The sequence below is a fragment of the Cataglyphis hispanica genome, chromosome 14 (genome assembly GCF_021464435.1).
Source record: "Cataglyphis hispanica isolate Lineage 1 chromosome 14, ULB_Chis1_1.0, whole genome shotgun sequence".
Lineage (NCBI taxonomy): Eukaryota > Metazoa > Arthropoda > Insecta > Hymenoptera > Formicidae > Cataglyphis > Cataglyphis hispanica.
The window spans coordinates 5433344-5459604 of NC_065967.1; the positions used below are offsets into that span (position 1 = coordinate 5433344).

At 35.1% G+C, this 26261-nt stretch overlaps 2 protein-coding genes across 5 annotated transcripts in view; one reads left to right on the forward strand and one right to left on the reverse strand.

Moving 5' to 3' along the window:
* LOC126854820 (uncharacterized) overlaps nt 1–26261 on the forward strand; it is a 280406-nt gene that overhangs the window by 18734 nt on the left and 235411 nt on the right. The gene's annotated exons all lie outside the window — the stretch shown is intronic.
* Nucleotides 6797–26261, reverse strand: part of LOC126854797 (zeta-sarcoglycan) — a 210588-nt gene continuing 191123 nt past the window's right edge. For all 3 annotated transcript variants that reach the window (XM_050601871.1, XM_050601872.1, XM_050601873.1), the window contains 3 exons: nt 15582–15771; nt 14985–15177; nt 6797–9024 (listed from right to left, as the gene is read on the reverse strand). In XM_050601871.1, the coding sequence (XP_050457828.1) occupies nt 8664–9024; nt 14985–15177; nt 15582–15771 (744 nt within the window). In that variant the 3' untranslated portion in view covers nt 6797–8663. The remainder of the gene's footprint in view (nt 9025–14984; nt 15178–15581; nt 15772–26261) is intronic.

The window sequence follows — 26261 nt, forward strand, 5'->3', positions numbered from 1 at the left end:
CTGGTGTGACGTGTCCCTCTTCCTCTTTTTCTTCCAAGACGATTCCTCTCTTTTCGGAAGTCGCCCACTTTTTCTTGCTCCTCCAGTGATTTGCTTCCGTTTGATTGATTGTGCTAGATCGAGCTCGATTTCAAAGAACGAACGGCACTTCCATCACTGTCCTCCTCTTTCTTCTACAACGAATTTCATTTCTATTAATATTTCATTCTTTCTTTTTCTCGCTCCCTTATTATTCTTTCTTTCTCTCTCGTTGCTTGTTCCCCTATCTATCTTGTCGCAACGACAATGCTAATAATGGTATTAACGTTCGCAGACTTGTCGTTAATGTTCTTTCTAGCTTTGGTTTTCCACCTCCGATCTGTCGATCTTCTGGCGGAAAGTAAACGATCCGACGTGACGTCCGTCAGATAGAAAAATTATCCGAATGTCAGCGATACGATTCAGGTATAGAAGTTTTTCAATCTGCAGAAGTGCCAGTGACCGCTGCAGTCAATGGCGAGCTCTGCTGCAATACACGCGCATGTTCTATAATTAATTTTCACTTCTCGACCAAAGTGTGTATTTCGAACCGCATGCAATCTCCGATATCCGATATACTACATAATATACTAGTCGTAACAAAATATAAATAGTACAGTGATTCAAATGATTATAAGAATTTTAATGAATATAACAAGATGTATAAAAAAGACATAGATAAAAAAAATTTATTCAAGTAAACAATTAATATTTTAAATATCGTGCAAATCAAATCTTTTCATTCCTGTGGTAACTCAGGAGATTTTTTTTTTGCCACGATTCGTACACAAATGTCAGGTAGCGGTGCATGCGAGAAAGCAAGCAGGCATGATTGATAACGCCGTGGCACACGCCTCGCGCGAAGTTTAGACTTTATCAGTGAACTTATCACCGAAGGCGCGACTCGCCGCTTCTTCTAATCCGTCCAGCCACGTCTTCGCCATCAATCTACGAAACATTCGTCTCTTTCCTTCCTTCTAATTATTTCAGTTAATTATCCGGAGAGCTTAAAACCGTGTCGGCAGAAATATCAAACGCGCCGTTAATTTTTATCCGATAAAACCTTTGCTAGATTCGATTTAATCGTATCTGACAAGTATGTATTTTAAGAATTGTAAATTTATCTCACAACGTGAGATCGCGAACGAACGAACATCGTTTTCTCATTATCGTCCTAAAATGTAGAAAGCATCGTGTCGTCTTTCAATTTTGCTAATGGAGATAGCCCTTTAATCGGAGATAGTGCCTCTCATTGAATTTCGACTGTTCCTGATATCTTCGTGAGAATAGATGTACACATAAAGGCAAATTCTAAATTTATATATACGCTTGAGCAATTAAAAATATATATAAATTGCATTATGTAAAGAGTGTCATTGAATGTAACAAACATGTCTTATTAATTTAGGCGATCGAATTGATAATTGACTTTTGAATTGATAATTTGGCAAACGATAACTAACGTTGTGTTGCAATAATGTGAGATATATTATAATAAAACTTACAATTGATAATTCAATTTTAAAACGATTGAGAGAGACAATCGTTTAAAAAAGAATTGTCTGTTTTTCTGTGGAAATGGAAAAAGAATTGTCATTATGTGATGTCCAATCAATAAAAGTTTCGCATTTTCTCTTACAAATTTTATCATATTAATATTAACTGAAACTTTTTGTAATACCGTATGTATAATAATTGAAATGATAGCTTTTATTTGTATTATTTATATTAGACATGTATATTTTTTTCTTATATATTTTGCTGAAAATTGCGTCGTTTGCCAAAAAATCATACAAAGCACGCAGCGTTTAATTATATCTATTGTCTTTTTGCAAAATTTTCTACTTTTGAACAAAAAAAAAAAACATAAACAGAAGTACAATTTGGAAGTGAAAAGCGCGTGTCTCGCCGGCTCGTTTAATGTTAATTACATGGCTCATAGCGAAGCTATGGCACGGGAACTATGGGGAGAAGGAAAAGAGACACTTTCAAGATAATTCGATGCAATTTGTCCTGCAACCTCTGAAGGCAGTTCGGCTGAAAAGGGATAAAGGCTACTTTCTGCACTCGACGATTATCGAGCGGTTTTAATAATTAATTTCATAACGACGTCGTTAAAGTTCTGCTCGTTAATGTTTAAAGATCAGTTTAATCTTGCGACCCTCTCTAAAGTTTCGCGCGCGCAACCTCGACGTCTCGCGCATCTCGTTTCTTCATCCCTCTTTTAAAAATCCGCGGCATTTATGGAGAATAATTATCATTACTTTACTTATCAATTCCTCTTTAAATCTTTATTCGCGAATTTTCATAACCTTGACATCGTAATCCCGAATATTACATTCGTATTTACGCAGCTTTTTTTTTTCCAAACAAATGTAAGACAATTTTTTTAATTTAAATAAAATTATGTGACGCGGTAAAATATTATACAATTTTTTTTCCGTGTTATTTCTCTCCATTTTGTACTATCAAGATGTCATCATGTTTTTACTCTTATCGTATCGATGAACTTATGACTGCACATACTGAGTGAAATCGCTGTCAAAATTTCCCTTACAATTCGCCTCGTTAGCGATCGCGAAGCGCCCTAATGCAGTGAAATTTGCATCTAATTTTCTCGACGGTCACAATTCAACGACTCGCGGATCTGAAACTCCTGAACAGTAACCGGAAATCAATGCTCGCTCGCAGACACGTGCCACGCGAGGAGTACGACGCCTTTTAAGACGACATCGGCAAGTTAGCTCCTACTTGGGACTAAACGGGGTAAGAAGAAGAACTTTCTCTCTCTCTCTCTCTCTCTCTCTCTCTCTCTCTTTAACGAAAGGAAGGTACAAGCATAGTAGGGGGAAATAATGCGAGTGCTGCTCGAGAGCGGTGCCCGACAAAATTACAATTTAGGGGATGTAATTCCGCCCCGGAGAAATGGCCTTCACATACCGCGCAACGGGCACGAGGACGGGGAGTTAGATGGGCGGGGAGAGGGGAGGGGGAGAGAAGGACAAGTAGGTAGAGAGGAGGGACGGCTATGCCAAAGGGGGAGAGGGGGGGGGAGAGGGGGATGGGAGAGATTTATCAACAGCTCGTTCCGCACTAACTAGACGCCGGAAACTCGAAAGATATTGCATCAGCGAGGCGATGATAGCGCCGCGACGACTGGCATTAAATTGCATCCGGCCGTTGCAGGAATTTAGCTGCCATTACGGCGTTCTCCCTCGTCCCCCTCCCTTCCCCCCGCCGCGTGTACGCTTTCCTGCCACTTTCCGCACGGCTCTTTCACACACGATGACGGGGGGGAGGGAGGGGAGGGAGGACGCGCAAAATCCAGGTGCTCCGAGAACGTTAGCCGCGAGTGTTAACCCGCTTCTCTGCTATTTTCATCTATTGATTATGTGTAAAGATGTTAATAACGCTATAAGATAAATTATATTAAATAATAATCTTTTATTAATATATCGTCATTTAATTTTTTTTTAATTGGCATTATAGCATCGCAGAATGCTTAAAAAGATGTAAAAGCCATATCTTGTAAGCGGAGAATTGTTACAATATTATTTGAATTATTATTAGTCATTTTGTTATTTTAATATTCATACACAAAATATTTATTAAATATATATATATATATATATATATATATATATATATATACATAATATTTTATAAATATTTCCATAATATTATCTAATATACATATGTATTTATATACATATTTCTGAATATTTCGTAAAAATATTCTTTAAAAATATTTGACTCTAAATATTTTGTGTATGAATATTAAAATAACAAAATGACTAATAATAATTCAAATAATATCGTAATAATTCTCCGCTTACAAGATATATAATACACAATGTTTTGACAAAATAAATATTAATGAAAATAAGAAAATCAAAACAAATCAATCAAAACAACCAAAGAAACAGGCAAAAAGATCAATATTTGAAAATGTGTTGCGGGCTACTTACGGTTTCTCGAGCGCAAGTAAATATTTATCGAATAAGAAACTCGAAGCACAATCTTCTACTTTTCGACCGCTTAAAATATAAATTGTGTAAAATTAGAATTCGGAACATTCGTGCCTTGAGAGCTCTTTCTCTGCTCAAAATCATTAAATGGGTAAATTACTTGCTCTTTCGCACGTCTTGACAAGCCTACTCGGAGACGTGTTCACCCTTCATCTGTCACTGTCAAAAGCCGCAATTTGTGAACGGGAAATTCGTCTCCCTTTCGAAATCACGATGCCTGAATAAAGGCAAAGACGACGATTTTCCCGTTGCCGAATCGTCGTATATAGATTAGCGATATAATAAACGGTTATAAATAATAATCGAGGGAGGGAGTATTGATTTTCTGGCAATGTGTATCTACACGATCGGCGGATTAACCCTCGAAATGAATTAACAGCGCAAATCTTCCACGCCAGCTGCAAAAAGCTTTTGATCGCATCAAACTAAGCTCTCCAGAAATTAATATGTCAACCGGAACTACTACCATCACTCGCCGCAGTTGCAAAACACAGTTGCATTCCGTAAAATTGCCTGCAATAAACTCTCCGCCGTAAATCAAATTGTTCGCGGCTGACTCGTTAGTAGCCGTCCGCTTTCGATCATTGACGTAAAAATGGATGGCGCAACTGGATGAAGACGGATTTAAAAATATAAAGGGCGAGAAGGCAAGGTTAATTATAGATCGGCGAAGAACGTAACTCGATCGAGTTGATTTGCGAAGGGATTAAGGCACGCTCGGAGATTGAACTTGTCGATGCGAGTGCCACTCTGTTATCTCCCCGCGAAGATTCATGAATGTTTACTTCAGTCGCATCGCGTATAAGTTTGTACTTGCGCGAGGTAAATCCGTTCGTTTGTCTTTCTCCCGCCGGTGTAAATCATTAGATTTACGGCTGCCGACATTACGTATATACATACCTTCGCGTACGCGAGTTCATACTACTGTCTGACCCGACACGGGGGTATACTACTGAGACACGGATACGTAATATAATAAGCTTACTCGACGCTCCCGGAAATTGACGGATCACGATCGATCGATCATCATACGCCTGTGAGTGCCTTTTCAAAATTGATAGACGTGATATCTAAAGATATATCCTATCACAAAAACTGTAATAGCGCGTGTATGTACGTGCGTTATGCACGGCTAATTTGTATTTAAAGCTTCATCGGATTCGTGTCTCGCACAACAATTTCACGGTTTACAGAAAGCATTTTGCAGGATCGTTGCCACCAGCACTATTCACCTTCGGTTACCATCCTATATCGTATATGGTTGTGCATGCTCAAGATCCTCGAGTACGTACAAGGTACGAGTACTAGCGGTGGTAGTCACTTAGATAAGTACTTTGCCTAGGTATCTTCTGTATAATGAATGAACAGGAACTCTCTGGACGGTACGGTGGATATATTTGAATAATTATGCTTCCTTCTCTTGCTTCTCCTCGGAAGCAATTTTTTTTATATATATATTTTCTTTGAAGTTTAATAAATTTTATATTATATTTATTTATTAAATATTAAATATATATATTTATTAAATATTATTTGCTAATCAAAGTTGGAATTTATATATTTTATTTTATTAATTAATATTTATAAAGATAATTAAATTTATTCATTTATAAATTTTTTCATGAAAAACAATTTAAAAATACGAAATAGTTTAATAATAAAGTAATAGAGAAAGATGGCTCGTAAATGTATCACAATTTTCCAAAAACGTCTTTCTCAATCATATCGTCGCGTCCGATCTTCCTCTCTTCGCCGCTCCCTTTCGCTTCACGCGTCGTAAGAAGATCAGCACGATATTTTATCATCTGGCAAGTATTTTTTTTTTCTCTCTGTCGCTGCTAATTCACACCAACCTACGACGCGTTAGATCGCTTAAACCCCCAGTCGACGGAACTCTCCTCTTTACTCGGCTGCGCGCTTTATCCGCCTCCCCACTTCCCGTCACTGGATGCAATTTTAATCCCGAATTCCAAGAAAATTACCTTGCCGTCAGAGCTGTTTAAGGGGGGTGCTAGATGAGATTGCCTCTGTTACCTGTCAGCCCGCTTGACATATACTATATTATGCAGCGAGCTGTTCGAACTAGTCTTGAGATTATTCTCTAATTTAAATTTCTATTTTCCTTTTGTACCGCCGCCGCCGCCGCCGCCGCCGTCAAGTCGGAGCAGTTCGCGTTTTAATAGAGAGCGGATGAATTTTCGAGCCGCGGTTTCGAAAATTTTACAAATAAATAGGCGCAATCGGAGAGTTGCTTGTATTTTTCAGCCAATATAAATTTTTCATTGTAATTTTGCGTTTGCCAAACTTTTGGCTTTTGTCCAATGTAACAAAGCCCTTACGGCAGTTATTAGTTACACGAGTTATAATTGGTGGAAACTGCATTGAATGTATTGAATATGCGTATACACACACACACACACACACACACACACACACACACACACACACACACACATATATATATATATATATATAATATATATATAAATAACACATTCGTCATTTTAAATAAAAAAAATGAATTCATCTAAAGCACTTTGAAAATTACGCTCTTCGGAAACAGACGACGCATTCAACTGAATGAAGGAAGAATGATAAGGTTAATGGGACCAATAATACATTGGACGACGAAATTTTATTTATTCAACGGTATATGATGGCTTATAAAATGATGACGTCGCCCAATGTAATTGTGTAAAAAGTAACTTGTAGGAGATAGATTAAAAATGTTCAATAACTAGGTACAACAATTAATAATAATAGTAACAATAACGACTTTATTGCCACATACATAAATAAATGGACATGGCCGATGTACAGCGTACAAGCTGGATCGCGATCCGATCCGGTTGCGTGAAACTACCGTCTCATTCTCTCACTCTCTCACTCGCTCACTCACACTCTCCCTTTCTCCCTTGTTCTCTTTCTCCTTCTAACTTTCTCTCGGTTTTTCCGGCGGCACGCGCAGCCCGATGCAGCCGTCGCCCTACTTACAACAACGGTTCTACTTTGTATTGGAGCACAGGTTAAACAGACATCGCGTTAGAAGTAAGCGATTTCGCAAGAAGTAATCTCCCTGAAAGGGTCCCGCGTGACACTCAGCGCTGAGCGAGAGCGGGAAACTCGTAGCGGGAGGGAGAGGTGCTACGAACGATTTGCCTACAAGTGGTTTTCGCTGCGCGAGATGCGTATACTCGGTACACAGGGTATATAAAGTATCGAACGAAAAGAGCTGACGAAGGTGCTACGAAGAGATGGGCAACAAAAGGGAGATCGAGGGGGATCATCGATTTTTACCGGGCGCCGTCTAACAGCGATCGCGCGTTTCGCTTCGATGCCACGACGTTCCGAATTCCCATCTTTAATTGCCGCATCTTTAATTAGAGCCATGCTTTTAGTACCATTTGGCGTAATTTGACATTGTGCTTAACGCCGCGTTTCTTTTAAGATTTGTATCTTTAAAGAAATTTTACTTCTCGAATTTTCGAAGGACAAACCTTACAGATGAGAGTCCGGAACGAGGCGCGCATCGCGGAGTAGTGTCGGCGACAGTGCTACGTACACATAGTTAATATAGGATCTATTCACGGTACCACGGGATTCTCCCAGCCGACGAATCCTCGATGGACAATTCAAGGGCTTCCCGGACGAGCGGCGCCCTGCCGGGGGAGATATACAAAGTTGGGGGCCGAATCCGGAACGCCAAACAAGCAAGCACGCGGCGAAAAAATATGCGAATCTTCCGCAACGCAAGAACTTCAAAAAGCATGTCGCATTGACCGACGGCGCTGATGCCGGGAAAAAGTTAAAGGAAAGAACTCGGTGAATGTGCCGCTTCAAGATATTCTTCGGAGAGAATTTTTCAAATGTCCGCGAATTCGAGAGAATTTTTCCGATTGCCGGTCAAGATCTCGCGAGAATTTCTCTTTATCCGCGCGACGAGCGTGCGTTCTCTTCCGGATTGCGGAGAAAACACCTGACCGTTTCATCAACCTGGATGTTTCACCAACGAACATTGGCGCCGTCAAACACCCCGCGATCGGAGAAGATTGACGTGTGCCTTAACCGCGAGATTAAAGTCGCAACAACGCCTGATCGTGCTCTTATATGACAACCCAATTAAACGTGTGAGTGACGTTAAATTGCAAGATAAAAAAGGAAAAAAAAAATAAGTAGCAACGCAATGCGATCTTAGTTAATTGACATGTATTGGAAAACACTTGTCAGCGTCCAGATTAGACCCTAAATAAACTGGAAATTCCCAAAAAGCGCCCGGCACTTAAAGGCATATTGGGAACGCCGCGTTCATCGAAAAATAGCGCATGCTGGGAATAATTACTCCGATTACCCGATTTAGCGTATTCTCTCCTTCTCTTATCATGATTCCTAATACGTCGCACTCGGTATTTCCGTATATTTGACGCATTTTAGATTCGTTTGATATCGTTTGCAGTGTTCCAATGAAGGCCTCATCCCCGATCATGCCGATCGGTCGATCGCAGTGCGTCTTTCTTTACGTTTTCTGTCGCCAGGATCACCGAGTCACATAGTTTATCGCGATTTGTAACAAATCATCCTGTGCTTTCGTGATACTCAGGACTGTCGAGCCGTTTCGTATTAGCAAATCGACTTGTCCGCCTGACAACTGGCTTCCGGCCTAGCGAGAAAGAGCTTGCCACTTGCGCAGGCACACAGCTGATAGATCGTAGTCTCCCTCTGGCTCTGATGAGATGATGATGATCTACCGGAGTGCTGTTGCTGTTGCTGTTGTTGCTGTTCTCTGGACGAATGTCCTTGCACTGGCATCGCTGTCTTCAGACCCTTCATGTAGACGGACTTGGCGTCGAGTCGGATGGCCCCGTGAACGCTCTGCAGCTTTAAATCTGTCAGGCAGGATGCCGAGATCTCGCTAGCCCAGGATTCGATCGCAACTCGTTCAGGAGCACTAATTTTTAATGATCTCGTCGCTGATTCGAGCCTGCAACATAGCAAGCAAGGATTGTTTCGTGAATATTGATGAAAAAGTGTTTATGAGAAAATTAATTTATAATATCTTTCTATAATTTTTTCGATATATATATATATAAATGATATTTATTGCTGCATTTTAGTCATTTATTTGATTTAATATAATTACAATTTTTGATTTATTAAAATCGAAAATTTAATTAATTTTCAAAATGGAAAATATAAAATGGGAAAAATAATAATACTGATTAATATTGATTTTTTTACGGAGTAAAAAAATTAACGATGCCAATTGATTTATGCGTGTCATCGTATTATTTCTTCAAACGCGATAAGCATTAGAAGATACCAAACGTGATCATTTTCTATAAACAATTAGTGATTATTAGAATGAACAAAAATTAATTATTGTGACCATTTGTTAAAGCAGTTTATTTTTAAAATAATTTATTTATTTAAAATAAAAATTAAATAAACCGATAGGAAATGGGAATTATAAATGTTGTTTTATTGCGATATTTAGATACAATTATAATAATAATTATTTTTTAATGTTTAAATATTTGATTGTATTTTGTATCACATTATGAATTTTTCGACGATTTAAACATAATTTGCTTGCTAGTTTTAGGTCGAAAGCGTAGAATAATATACCAACAACTCCGAATTAAATAATTCAAATATTGAACAGTAATATTATATCGATCGTTTATTAATTCTTAATATATGTATTTTACATAACATATACATTCAAAATGTATTGCATAAAATGTAAAATTTTAGTTGTACATTTTCTGATGGATTATTGCATTTCTTTTTTAATTATGCATTAATTTAACTTTATTAAATGTATCGATTATAATTCGACCGTCATTTTCAAAAAACGTATAATGATGCATAAATCATCGAACTAAATGATTCAAATAATAAAGAATTATGTATTAATCTATTTTATATAATACGTTAAATATTTTTTAGTGACAACAAAATACTTGTTACACGACATTCACACAAATAGTTCGTTCTTGTTTTATTCTATTCTATTCATTAACTTTTCTTATATTATATTTTAGAAAGGAGGCGGTAAACCTTTAATTGGGCAAGATAAATTCACAAAAAAAATTAATTAACATTCTTAATAATACGAATTTCTTAGAAAATAAAAGATTATGGTCAGAACTATAAAAAAACTGCAATAAAGTATTTACAACCATCGAAAATCGACTAGCATTTCATTTAGATTCGTTAAAAACGTGATAGTATACTTCTAGATATTTTTGAATTTTTTGATTAGTGTCTCAAGTAGAAATCAATATATGATATAGAATTATAAATTATCATTGCATTAATAATATTTATTAGTAACAATTATTTCTTAAATGACGCTTGTGTGTGTATGTATGTATTTATTATATTAATATATATTATATATATGTATTTGAATATATTAATATATTAAATATATTTGAACTCTGCTGATTTATATAAATGTAGTTTGTACCTTATTTGTGAATTAAAAATGCATAGTAATGCATAAATCGTCAGATTGAATAATTGAAGTAAGAAAAAGTTTCATATTAGTCTATTTTATAATGTCTTAATTATTTCGTGGGGTGGCATTAAAATAAATTTTACACGCGTGATGTGTTTAGCGCGCATGTGTTTTGAAGTGTTTTGCTTATCACGTATTGTTTACATTCCACGCAGTGGCCTTGGCATTCGCACGACGTGCCTCGAGTGGGAAGGTGAGACGCTCGCGTCACTCTTTGCGACGCGACCGTGAAAAAGGTGACAAACGTTATCATTATTTATATTAATCTAGTAAAATGTACAATTTCTTGAAATGATTATGAATTGAATACTGAAATCATTCGTTCGTCGTTATTGAAAGACCGAACAAAAAGGCCAAAAGAAAACATTCTGTATGTTATTTTGTATAAACATATATAATGCATATAAAATATTTTTATTTATTTATATAAGACATATTTAAGAAATATTTTATGCAAGCATTAAAATATTTATATTATATTTATTTATTTATAAAATATGTTGCAAATTTGTAATTATTTGAATTATACATATTTATAAAAATTAAATTTTCTTATAAAATTTTATGAAACATATTATACATATATTAAAAAATTTTGTAGAATTGATAAAAGATGTATATGTATTTTATAAATTTTATATCCAAGAAAAAAATTTTTTTTGTAAAAATAAGATTTTTTTTCAATTTTTCTATATAATATAATTATTTTTTATATGCATATAATAATTACTAAAAAAAACACAAATATTTTGAGCGTATTATAATTTAAACATATTTATATTTTATAGATTAATATTCGTGTTACAACTCTGTTGCTGCACATCCTATCAGTTAGTTAAATTATCTCTTATTTTAATCAGAAAGAATATTATAAATATAAATATAATATCTCAAGGCTTCATTATTTTAAGATATTTGGAACACAACATAAATATTTAACTCTGAAAGATGTATAATCATTTCTAAAATTTATTGCGCATACAATAATGCAAATATATAAAACGCACAAAATTGAGTTTGTCATTTCCCGAGATATTTTGACGCAGAATTTATTATATATATATATATATATATACTAGAATATATTAATTGCAGGAGATGCACAAATCACACATCGAAATTGGAAAATATAAATTTGAAAACATAAATAGACAAAGATTGAAAATATTTCATCTGATCACAAGGAATATGCTTGGTAAAAAAGTAATAAAGAAAATAATGTAATATTTTTCATAATATAAAAACTGTCTTCAAATCTAGTAAAAATATTACCATTTGTTATATCTCTATTATACTTTTTTTCAAATACTTTATACATAAATTGCCAAACGTAAAATTGTCAGTCAACGCTATAAAAATATTATAAAGGTAACATATTAATGATTTTATTTGATCGAATTTTAGTATCAAGAATTTAACTAATTTTTTAAATATTTAATACATTTTAATTTCTTAGAAAAAAATAAACAATATAAAAAAAAATTAAATTAAATTATAAATGATAAAATTATATTATTTTATATATCATAAAATTATATATTTTAAAATATAATTTTTTATAATATTTATAATATATGCAGATGATTGGGAAGAATAATAACATTAATTAAAAAATATTATTTTAATGTGTGAGATAAAGATAATTTAATACATATATATATATATATATATAAAATATAATAAAAAAAATTATTAATAATTAAATACATATTTTTATCTCTTTTTCATCTTCATTTTTAAATATTTTTAAAATAGTATTTGATATTTATGTGTATTTTTTTATTTCTCCATATATATATATATATATATATATATATATATATATATTTCAGAGTTAAATATTATATAAATTAATACGCAACAGAGAGAAAGTCAAATATTTTCATTTTATAATCATATGCTTTTTCAATATACACGTGTAACAAGCATACATAAAAAAAATACAAAATATTTCGCAATCACATAGCACAAATTTTAATTAAATTATTTAATTCAAAATGTGTTAACAATTATTATTTTATTAATTTGTTCAATGCAATCCAATCTTTCACAATCTGTTTATTCATGTTTAGAAACAACCTAACTTTGTCATTTAGGACAAAGTAAAATAATTTGAGGTAAACATTTTGTTGTAAAATAAAAAGATTTTTTCGTAAAATTATATTTTATCTTTAAAATTAATAATTACAATTTATATTTTATATACGTCAATTATGTTACAATATTTATGATATTGGAACAATTTCTCGTGTATTATGTATATTTCTGATATTGATAATATATCAACATATTGATATTTAAATTCTTAAGATATCTTAAGATATAGTATCTTGGGAATATAAAAATTTTATACTGATAGTTAAATACTAATTATGCGCGGCATTATTCGTTTGGATCTCACAGTCTCATCTTTTACTGATTCTTATTAAACGTAAGGTACTAATTTTGATGTCTAGTATGCTAAAAAAAAAAGTTTCTTTCAGATTACTTGTTGCAAGCTTGTCTGTTGATTTTTAATTTAATATTTTATCGTTACTATTTAATGCATCCGTTTCTTATATCAAATAATGTGGCACGTAATTGGTTATGAATTAATATTGACTGCAAATATTTTACTTACTTTATTAATGTTATATTAATGTTCTTAGTTAACTCAGAAATTCTAAAATTTATTTTAAAACATAAAAATGTTTAACTAATTACAAACTATTCGAAGTTGGTTGAATTACATTCAACATAGTATACACAATATTCAATAAGTTATATTTTATTTTTTATTATTTCGATTGTATGTTGCAATATTTAATATTTTCATATTTATTTATATATTCAATACTTAACAAATATATATATATTTTAATTTTATTGCTTATTTTTTTTAAATATATATAATTTTATGTGTATTTATCAACAAACAATTTACATACAAATTTATATAATATTTAAAGGGGCAATTTTATCATATTAACATTAAATTGAAATAAAATATCGAAAAATAAAAATATTGATGAAAATATTGATTATATGTATAAATAAAACGACAAATGTGACAAAAATATTGTTATGCAAAATACGTTTTTCATATTTGTTTACTCGACAAACAATACGCTTTAACTTAACTTTACGATATAAAATGCAAATGCTACAATAATGACATAATCATTGTTCGATGAGCCACAACGAATTGGCGTATTTCAATTTCAATGTATTACGTTCCAATAATGACACGGATTACACCGTAAATCTTGGTGTGTGCTCGTAAACCGTCGTATTATATCCGAGTATTCCGGCAATAGAGTAATACTTGTATTGGCAACCTAAAGTCGAACTCGCGCAATAATCGATTCTTTCCTGAAGGAGAAAGAAACCGTCCCGTCTCATCCGTCTCTTCTCTCGTTTCTTCACGAAGCTGCTCTTTTACCGCGCCACCTTATTCCCCCATCCAGCCACCCCTAACTCCTCTATCCCCTTGCCAGCCCCACCTACCTCTTCGGGAACTCGGTAGGATCCGCGGTATTTCATATCTGGCGCAAATCCAATCCTATGAATATAATTTTCCACGCGAGCAAAGTTTTATTGTAATCGTAAATCCGTCTGTAAATTGGCTGGCGCTATCAATAACCGATGTGGCGGTACAACTTCGTCCTATTACCTCCCTACCCCTTTCTGCCATCTTTCTACCCCCTTCCCTTCGATGCCATCAGAGTAGACCTCAATCTCTCGCAGTAATACACTGACTGAGGTGGTGAGAGATGAAAACAAAAACGTGAGAAAGAGGAAAGAGTTTGAGGTTTCTATGAGCTTTTTCGAGACAAAGATGCGATAATCTGCGGTTGGAAAGGACTTCTTCCGATGAGAAAGTGACGCCTTTGCAAAGAAAACGAAATTCCCTTACGATGCCCTTATTATTTGATCGAAAAATGATTGATCGATCGCGCTCGCGGTTCGGCGTTTTATCGTTTATTATTAATTTGTTCGTTGGTGTGTTATTTCCTAAATACACGCGCCCCATTCCAGAGCATAAAATGTTGTATTTTTCACGCGATTTGCCAAGAAAAAAAAATTGCTATTTTTTTTATAACTATCTGCTTTAATATATCTGATTATAATACCACGTGATAGAGCAAACGCATTTGATTAATTTGACTATATATACAATCGAGCGTAATTACTACTTGCTACATATATAATATAATTATATGAGTAAAAAAAGAAAAAAGATAATAATAACAAATATATATATATATATATATATAATGATAAATTAATAATAACTAATAATAAATAACAAATAATGATAAACTAATAAAATAACAAATAATTCGAATAATATGTACGGAAAATTACCTGAGGATTTTTTTTGATTGTGCAATTAAATTTTGCAATGCACATTGTTGACGTAATTATAATATAATTACCTTAGACCGCGTCCCGACTCTCCTCTGACCAGTGGAGTCTGTACACTTCCCTGAAAAACGGCACCGCCTTCGCCGGTCACTCTCAACATTTCCGCTCCCACGATAACCTGTTCTCTGTCCGCGGAAAAGAGCACCCCTCCTCGAGGATCGGTTATACGGAAACCTCTGGATACGCAGTCGACCCGATCCTCTCCTAGAAACAGAAGAGTATACAATGTGCTTTATGACTTTAAATACAGTTATATATATATAGAACAAATTATTTATATTTTTACACGCATATTATTTCTCTAATTAATTTATTTTTAATTATTCTAGAAATACAAATCTCACATTTTATCTATACATATATTATTAATATTTTCACATATGTCATTTTATTATAAATAATATAAATAATATTTATATTGATGTATGTAAATAATATATATTTATTATATAATTATTTTAATTAGTATATATATATATATATACTTTTTTAACATAAATTGGATTTTTTATACAATTTTATTTCTACTGAGAAAATTGAAATTACTTGATAATGTTGGGTTACATGAAAAATGCAGGCTATTATACGCGGCTATCTTTATAACTTACCAACTGTTAATCGCGCGAGGAGCCGGCCATCGTGAGATCTCGCCGAGGCCATAAAATTACTCCATGATTCCAACACCAAGTTTTTGCCCCTCCGAGATCTCAAGTTTGAGGCCACAAGAGCGTCTAACACGGCAGCTTGACCTCTTAGCTCGATTCCCCCAGGCACCACTTTTAGCGAACCGATACCTTCCTGAAAGAAAAGGAAATGACTGTCAAGACAGGGGGAAGGGAAGGAAACTGTCAAAACTTTTTAGGCCGCAGCTATAACATCTCGACAAAAATGGAGCAGAATCTTGTGACGATTTATCGCTTCCCTGTATTATGTATATCTATTCTGTTTTTTATCACATCAATAGTTGACTCAGACTTTCTGTTCTTTATAAATCCTATTTCTACCGTAATCGTTAAAATATATTTAGTTTTTAACGATCTGTCATTTAATTTCCTGATTAAGATTGAAAGATCTCGAAAGATTGACGTTAAATTTATAGCGGAAACTATCGTCAAAATTAAGATTGAAAAGGCAGCGTGGCAACGTGTGTTAAGCCGAGATAGTCGAAGATAGACTTCCGGCGCGCCGGCAAAGCCGGAATTTATTAAAGTCGGACCGCGCGTCGGAGAGCCTCGTAATATCGATATCCGCCTTCGAGATCGAGTGCGCTCGCCCCGTCGCGCTCGTAAAATAAAATAATATACTCCACTTACTGTGTCGAGTTTCCGACATGACGGTATTAAGTATCGGCGGCAGCCGCCATTATTGCCACTTCAGGCGTCTGAATTATAAATGCCGGCGATGATCTGCATGCGAGTTACACAAGGTGATCCATTGTACCCGTTCGTTTCTAATATCTATCGTACGATATAGTATCCGAAACGGTGACAGAATTTTATTTTAACTCGCGATACCTCCCTTTCTTATCTCCTCGGTTCTCTTTCGCCCCCGGGATGTATCGAGCGTGGTGGGATCGGTGGCTGCCGGGGAGAGGGGGGTGGTGGTGGTGGTGGTGGTCGGGGGGCGCGAAAGGAGAAACACATCATAAAGTAGACACATTGCGCGTTTGCATTCATCTCGTAAACTTCGGATAGTCTCCCACCTGGGACTTATCCCGAGCGGAAAGTGCAATTTGGCGTTTATGAAACGGTCTTACCGCGCATAATTGCGATCGAACTTTGCCTTCCCCGGCTGCGTTAAGCGGTATATGTCTGGTTGAAAGAGTGAAAGTAGTCGTATTTCATTTTAAAATGATCGTAGCTCTTGCAAAGTAATCGAGAGAAACGCGCTACGTTCAGACATGTATTTATATATAGGAGGGGGATATATTCGGGAAAACTCTCGAGAAAATTATCAGTCGGGATTAGATTAAACCGGTGGCGGTTAAAAGCTAAAATTGCGTAGATTTTACCCGCGCGCATCAATACTTATTACATCGTATTCTTTTTTCTGATAAATATAATTTTTTTTTTCAATTATGTTATTAGCATCATAAAGTAGATTGAACTATATTTTGGGAAATTTTCGTTAAAAAATATTAATATATATAGCCTATATTGTGAGTAGCCTTAAGAAAAACGGACGCATTCATAACGGGATAAAGAAAGCTCCGAAACAAAAAAAATCAAACATTTTCTTAAAATATAAGACAATAGCTTCAGTTGCACGTATGGAATTTTTGATTGAATAATTTGTTTTTTTGTAATGTTACAAAACAGAGATCAATGTCTCACTAATTTTGATACTTTTTTCTTCAAAAGTCCGCCATTTTGTAACAAATAATTTTTTATTCAAATTCATACGTGCAACTGAAGCTATTGTCTTATATTTTAAGAAAATGTTTAATTTTTTTTTACTTCAGAGCTTCCATTGGCTCGCTACGCGTGCGTCCGTTTTTTTTAAGGCGACTCACACTATTGGTTATTGCAGTTATAAATATTAATATTTTTTAACAAAAATTTCACAAAAAGTAGTTTAAAAATTATGTACTTCGTAATGTTAATAAAGTGATTTTTAAAAAATTAATTATTTACCAGAAAAAAATTCTTAAAAATAGTCTTTATTACTCCCTAGTGTTTCCCCTTAACGTGAATGTAGCGTGTTTTACTATTGCTTCGTATTTTTCTCGAAAAAATTGCACGTGCAAAACGTTAAGAACAGTTGAAAAATGAAGCAGATCGCTTGGCAAATTTCCCGCATCGTCTTCTTCTCTCCGAGTCTTCTTTAAAATACCACTTCGCGATAAAATAACTCGTCTTTCTCGTGCCTATATCGTCCACATTGGTTTCCGATGATTGGCCGTCCGATCGAAAGCAATTGCCACGCTCTGTCCACTTATTATTACAGCTGCGGAAAAAGAAGGTCGCTGGGGTACACGCTGTCCAAACTGGTTGAACTTCCGATCAAGCGGCTTCCAATTCAACGGTTTTTTTTCTCTTCTTTTTTTTTCTTTTTTTTAGATCGAACATCGTGCGCTGACCGAGTCGAATATTTGCATACAATGCGGCAATTTGATACGTCAATTCGCGACGAAGCGATAAGGGATAATTTTCCTAATCGAAATGTGAAAAGTCGAATGACGACGGAAAGATAAATTTTAATATCTTTAACAGAGCCAACTGGGACTTGATACAGATTCAGGTAGATTTTAGGAAAAGTTGTGAATATTTCATCTTTATTTTGAACAAACAATAGTAAATTTCATGTCTATATAAATAAAGACTCGAATTTCTAGAGAAGTATTTTTAAAATAAATACAAGCAATTTTCATGAAAAGCGTAAGATAATATTCTTTTATTTGTATCTTTTGTTGATTTAAAATTGCATTATAAGCTCAAATATTGACTATTCAAATATTTCAGTATGCCAGTGTTTAACAATTAAATAAATAGAAAGTTGCGACTATTCAATCGAGAAAGCTTTCATGATATGCGAAAATCAATATTTTTATATGTATAAATATATGTATATATTTTGCTCGCAATGAATAATATTGCTGGCAAGATTATATTATTCTATATAAATACATTTATATAAAGGGCGAGTGAACAAAGATTACGTAAAGATTACTTTTATCGTGTGCTGCTTCGCTAATATTTTTATCAGCAGCTTTTTTGATCGCAATTGCATAATTTGCGCCATCATGTATATGGGCGTTTCGAGGGAAATGACCGGTTGTTAGATTTGGCTAAGCACCGGTTGCATGATCGCGGTTTAAACACTCGTTCATAGAATTTGCCCAAACATCAATCCGAATGTGCATAGTTGCGATCGTCAATGAGGGCGAGGGGAGGGAAGAGGAGATCCCGAGCCACCGGCACTCGATTAGCCAAATCGTTCGGAAAACGATACGATCTCTTTGTCCTCTACTTAACCGTAATCGTAAACCCCAATAGCGTCCGCGTAGAACGAGCGAGGGAAGTTGCGAGGGAGAAACAGAGGAAGACCCGATCGTACCGGGAGAATGGGATCGAGAAGAAACGTTGGAAGGAGGAAGAGAGAAAGAGACGAGGTACACAATAAGAAGGAAGAAAGTGCAAGCTTGGGAGAGTAAGCGGCAAAACGAGAGAAGAATGAGAAAAATAGAGAGAAAGAAAGAGCTATGGCCGCACCTGCTTTTTAGAATCGCCAGACGGTCTGGAGGAACCTTTGGAGTCGAGAAGATCGTCCAATTGTAGTGGTGAGAACGAGCGGCAGTAGTAAAAGTAATCTACCGTCAGACAGGTATCATTAAGTCCGAGGCTTTATACCCTTTTTATCTCGTTGTCTGTCGACCGTTGATAAGGGGATTTAAGCGACAATAAAAAAATATCGACCCTTAGCCCTCTCGTAGCGCGAACGAGCGCGTGTCTCTCTCTCTCTCTCTTTATCTCGATTTTGCGCGATTTTTTTCGGAGATCGAGAGAAAGAGAGGAAATAAATAACACAGAGAAAGGGGGGAAAAATTTGCGCAATTAGCCGACTAAATTTCGGTCGTTGCGTCGAATCGACCATACGCGGACCGTATTTCCTTTCGTTCCGACGCGATTGGCTGCCGTCGCGATGCCATCAAGTATTTATCGTGTCGAAAAATTGCGGATTTATGTTCGGCGAGGGAAATTGCGCGGTGCGGCCGCGATTAACCGATTTCCGGTCGCGCTGAAATCAATTCGCGCGACGCAATGTTCGACGAATTTATATGCACTTTTCTGCAGGGAGGAGAATAATATGCATTGTTTTATATCTCGCGGAATTTCTCGCGAATATCGAGACACGTGAATATCGGCGCGACAAGGGTGCCAGGGGCGGCAGGATAGCGGTGGCGCCGGTTGCGGCACGTAATGAAATCCAAATAACACCCTTCGTAAGCGTATATCATCGTAACGACGCCTCGGCTCGACATTACTCGCTTGGTCGTCCATAAATTAATATAAAGCACGTTATTTACAAGGATTACAAAGGCTTTTTGCCTTGAGCGCCACGCCTGCCTTAATCGTGATCAATTTTTTCGTCGCTTTCTTATCGAGATGAACCTTGCTCGAGACGATCTACTAGAAAAGATGCGGCTATATTCCTTTATGTTATGGCGTCGATATATCTTATCTTTAATTTAAAAAATTAATCGATATTACTAGATCATTTAACAAAAACTAGAATTCTCTTGTTCGATTAAATAAGTATAGAAGTTTGTAAGAAAATTTAAAAATAAGAAAAAACAAATTTATAATTTTGACATTTTGATTTGAAGAACTTTCTTTGGTACAATATCAATTTCGTAATGATTTGAAACATTTTCAGAGAGAGAGAAAGAAAGCGATAATCTAATCAGAAAACATATATATTATATTTTAAATTAAAAATAATTTATTTTTAAAAAAATTTATTTTATTAATTTACTTTATTATTTCTTATTCATATAAAAAAATTTTTAACTTCTAAAAAATGTAATGATATAATTTAATTTTTAATATCAAATATTTTAATAAACAAGTGTTTATACGACCAAACTGGCAATTTATTGTTTGATTATTATATCACAGAGTGATATAATAATCAAACAATAAATTGCCAGTTTGGTCATATAAACACTTGTTTATTAATTTATTTACTGGCGACATTTTTAAAATTAAACATAATAAATATTTTAATATTTTAATATTTTAATATTTTAATATACTTAATATATATATATATATATAAATTAAATATTCCTGAGGTAAAAGTTGTACTTGAAACTACCTGGTAATTTCTCGAGAATTTTGAGTTATGCCCTCGATATTATTTAAGTTCCGTCAGAAAGCAGCGGCGAAAACCCAAGAATATATTTCGTAAATTGCTTTAACATAAATTTACATCCGTATGAAATTCATGCCAGGACGTAGTCAGATTTCAATTGCAATGAATTTCGTTCGCGCGCAGATGAATAGAAGTCGTGGCGCTCTCGAACTCGCGCGCCACGCCATTTTTGCGAGCCGATTCGCGTGCACATCTCATTCCGCGGAAATCGGAAATTACATCCGCATCCGGGAAATAATTCGCTTGTTTCTGTCAAAAAAAAAAAAAAAAAAGAAAATGTACCTTCCAAAAGTGTTATTGTTTCTCTCCTTTTTCTTTCAATTAAAATTCTCTATCGATTCAGTTCCAAAAACTATTAATAAAGATTCACCATCGATTTATAATTAATTTTCTCGTAATATCACTTATTTATTTTAATTATATCGCCGCAAGAAAGTCGTTATCAAAAATGATAATCGTTAAATCTCTCGTATACGAACGAACGCGGCATTCGCGTGAGTTTATACGACTGTGCGTCGTTGACGGGAGAATTCGCGTACATACACGTGTACATCTTTCATGACAGACGGTCATATGTTTCGCTTTCTCGCACACGTACGTCGCGATGATTACACATATGCAGGTGGGCCGCAACTACGTGCGGCCACGCTAATGCACCTCACGTAATTATCCTAAAGCCAGACGAGGACGCTCAGGACGAGCAGTCTCGTCTAACTTCTGCCACGCCGCGAGGTAATCCGACTCGGAGAATTCTGTCACCGCCTTTTCCTCGGGGAATCCTCGGCGACGATGAACCCTCCTCTCGGTAACCGAATTCGAGGTCCATCCGTCGCTCATCATCCTCTCCGTATCACGTTGTTGCAATTTCACGTTATTTTACCGCGTAACAGTGGGGGATCAAATCGCGGTGGTTCCTAATGCGTCTTGCGAGGATTAACTCGCGCGTTATCTCGCCGACGATTTCGTCCGGGTCATCTTCATGCAACGGCGAATTAACGGGAAGATTATTCCCTGGACGACAAAGTGATATATTGGTACTCCCAACCGTGGACGCAAGTAACACTCGATTATAAATTCCACTGTTTTAATTATATCAAGTCAATTGCTGCTTTGCTCAATTTGATTTGACAATTTTGATAAATATTAATATTTAAAAAGACGAGATGGAATAACGTTTCTCTTTCCCGTTTTCCTCAATTTCGTTCAAATATTGATTGATTTTACCTATATTCATTTGCGTGCGATAAACACATTAATATACAACGAGACGAGGTAATAGCCGCGCGTTAATAATTTAACGTATGAAAAATCGTAACGACTCGTTATCGCGGAGATTTTTCTCTTGAAATTATTTCTTGTCCCCTAAGATAACGAGCAGCCCTAGTTCTGTAATGCAACGCGGCAGCTGACTGTTTTATTTACAATATATATATATATATATATATATATTCTGCTTACGCTAATGGTAACAATTATATAAAGGAGAGATGAGATGAGAGAGGAGATGCCCTCGAGGCATCATTAATGTTGGTGCGCTCGCGTCTCTTTTGGAATCTTCTCTTAATAATGATTCCTTGGACGAGTTTTCTTCTGCTCTTCCTGAATCGCGCCGCTTTTTTTCAACTTCGGCACAATAATTTATTACACTTGCCATTCTCTCCGATATTAACATTAACGCTACTGAGACGGTAACCGCATTTAGATAGAAATCCTCGCAGCTTTCGCGTACACACTGGGTCAACTGCGGAAACACGACACACATCTCTACGGATTATGCAATATCGCGGCGAGGGTGAAGGGGGATAGAGGGGATAGAGGGGGATAGGAGAGGCGGAAACCTATAACCCCAATCTGGCATGTGACGTAGGGCTGCGGGATCGGCGGTTCGAAATGGGAAATCGATAAAAAACGCCGGCGACGGCTGGCGTAATGCGACTGCCGAATTTAAATCTTCGCCGCGGCGATTTTTGTGGGACAAATATCGTTCTGTTGACTTTTGGCTCGCGCCGAGGCTCGCTCGCGCTCGGCGATATGGAAAGCGGAATTATGACGTGGAGAGCAGAATGTAAATTTATTGTTATTGATACTGATTTAGGTAAATATATGATGAATACGTCGCTTCCGATAAAAATGAGTGTATGTTGAAAATTATAATTTTTACAATTTATTTATTAGCCTAATTATATCATAGTAATATGTTTAAAAGTTATTGTGAAAAGTGTCTATTCTTTTGCGACTGCTAAATTAAATATTTATAGATGAAAGTTATATATATATATATGCTGGACAAAAGCTTAAAATGAGAGAATGATCTGTAAAAACAATTGTTTAAAGGGAATCAATTAATAAAGTATGGAGCCTTTATGGGAGATTCGTATGATGGTTCCCTTGTGGCTTGGCGCGAAATCCCTGGAAACAATAAACTTGTCTGCTCGGCCTTCCACGCGAACCAACCTATAACCGCTACCACTAACGTACTACAGCACTGCTATATGTTCAAAATTCATGGCGCTATGCCCGCTATATTGCACTTACACTTGGTGGCTAGGTGCTATAATGGATATCCTTTAATACTAACACACCATATGTATGTATCGTATACAGGGTGGATCACTCGTGTTTCTACACGCACTAGGCAAGCGTGATCAATTTCTGGCAAAAATCTTACAGCTGCATAAAGTTTTCAATATTCATAATTTTTATTTTTATTTTTTGTTTTAATTATAAAATGTGTTAAAATCTCTCTCGAATTATTATCATGAATATTTATAATGGTTATTCGATTTACGTAGATTTCTTTTTTATACTAACAAGATTTTTATATAGACTTTTTATATTTCTTTTGAATAAAATATTTATGCAAAAGAGATATGAAAATATCTATTTATATTAATAGAAATATTATAGCAGCATAATTTATTATGCTCTTGAATTGTTATCAATATTAGCTAAATTTTATTAATAATAATTTCAAGAATATTAGATATATATATATATATATATATATAAATATATGCTTGATTGAAACATAATGAAATTTTTAGTATCATTTGCAATAAAATTACAGGTTTAATTTTGGCAAAAAAAAAAAAACGGAGAGTACATTTATTTTTATCATATTGCAAATTTTAAACATTTCAGAAATTACTGTAATAAAAAATTTTTGTATGACATAATGTCTAACAAAAAAACGAAATAAATAAAAAGCATCGATTTCACCCACGATGATTTAACAGAAATGTGCGCGAATATATATAACTTGTGTAGCAGTGTTCATTTGGAGACATGAATTCCAATTGATTTTCTGCGAAAGGGACTCTCTCTGCGAAAGGAGCCACCTTGTATGGATGGTGGAGGACGCGTGTGCAATATGTATCTTCGCAGGGGATGTAGGAAGGAATGTATACAGGTGAATTCTCTATGGATACAAGGGTTATAGAGGGTAAGGTCCCGCAAGCGATATTAGGTGGAAGGGGCATCTGTTCGCTACGGCCATGTATGTAAGCCGTTAGTGTCAATATAGTGTCCGTATACCATTCCGTTCGACATAACGTTTCAGGCTGTATTATATATTGTCCGTAATCGAAGATCTCTCCTAAGACCTCTCCACTTGATGGCAATCCCGAAAAGAAGCCGAAATATTGATACTCACGAGCGACAACGTGTAGTACTTCGTAAAGAAAATCTTTTCGTGTCGTCATAAAAGCGCAAGCGTAATCGATAAAATTTCTCTTGAACAATGCAATAAAAAGGGAATTGAAAAAATTGACGAAGCAAAGAAAAACGACAAAAAATCTTGAGTGATGAAAAATATAAATGATAAATGAAGTTCCTGAAATTACAAGAAGCTACTAGGAGTACTTAAAGAGTTGTGAGAAAATATTAAACATTTAATTTACACATAAAAGAAAGAACGTCGGTTGTATTTCCATCGCAAAGGTTAGTCGAAGCAAAGCTTTGCCCCTCCCTATTCCGCACGATTCCGCGAATAAATGTATCGCATGCGATTATTAACAACCGGTAGCATCGACTTCATTAATAAAGCGCACCGATCGAGTGCTCTTAATTAATTCCGCCGCGAGGCGAAAGTTTCGCAAGTTACGAGGGCGAGGCGGTTTTCTCAATTGAGAAAAATGATTTAATTTCTACGGTATCTCTTTCTCCCTCCCCCCCTCTCTCTCTCTCTCTCTCTCTCCCCCTTTGCGGATCAGGAAAGGACATCGGCCGGAGTTGGCCGAGACGGGGCCAACCCGAGAGTGAAAAGAGACGGTGGGAGTCAGACCGAGACTCTCTCATCAAATATGAATGGTCGGGAAGGGATGGGTGGATAAAGACGAGGGAGAAGTACGATGGGCATGAAATATTTCTCGGTTCGCAAGTGCATCGCGCTTTCACTCGCCTAGGAGGAAATGCCGCGTATAGGAAAACTTCCAGATGGATATCAACCAAGTCTCGAGAAGTTGCGCAGTTTTCGGAGACTCTTGATTTCAGCGGCGACTACAACTAGTCAGTTTTTATAAGCTATAAGGTAATACGTATTACCGAAACGCATTTTTGTCACTCGTGATGGACATTTATACAGAGAGTTTCAAAAAATCCGAAATATAAAAATAATATTTGATCGCTTACTTAAATATTCGAAATATTTTTACTTTTAATATTGATTAATTATGTATGTATATAATTAAAATATGCGTCATTAAATGAATATATTACTTTTTCATTTACCTCATTATATACGAAATCATAATTATAGGGTATCTTGTACAATGCTGAAAACATTATCGCGTAATTTGCGTCATCATATCCAACTCTGTCTCGTAGAACTTTTCATTGTCTCTAAGATTGCGGATAAATTGAGGTTGATTGTGTTAATACAAGAAAATACCAGAGTATCTTAATTAAAAATATTATTCCGGTTTTTGCCAATTCTTTTTACATGAAAAAAAGCGCGAGATATAATCAATGTATATTATTTGTTTCATTTTGTATTTCCAGATTTCCAATATTCTCTCTATAATTAATATACAACAAAAAATTACTTCAAATTAAAAAAAATTTATACGATCTAAACATGCTTTATGATAATATTAAATATATATATATATATATTAAATTTATATTTCCTGCTGTAATATTTGTCTACGAAATGTTACTTGCTTCAAGATGAGTCTCATCCAAAATTGTGCAGATAAAAATAGAATAGAGTTGTCCTCAGAATTTTACAGAATTTTCTGATCAATCCTTTTATACGCTAAATCCCCATTTACTTCTCACGCGTCAAATTTCACGTACATCGTAATACAAAATCACGCTCTTATTCCCTATAAATGAAACTGCCGCGCATCTTATATATCCCGTGGCCGTTGGAACAAACTCAACGAAGACTTTTACATTCGACTTTCCCCGAGATA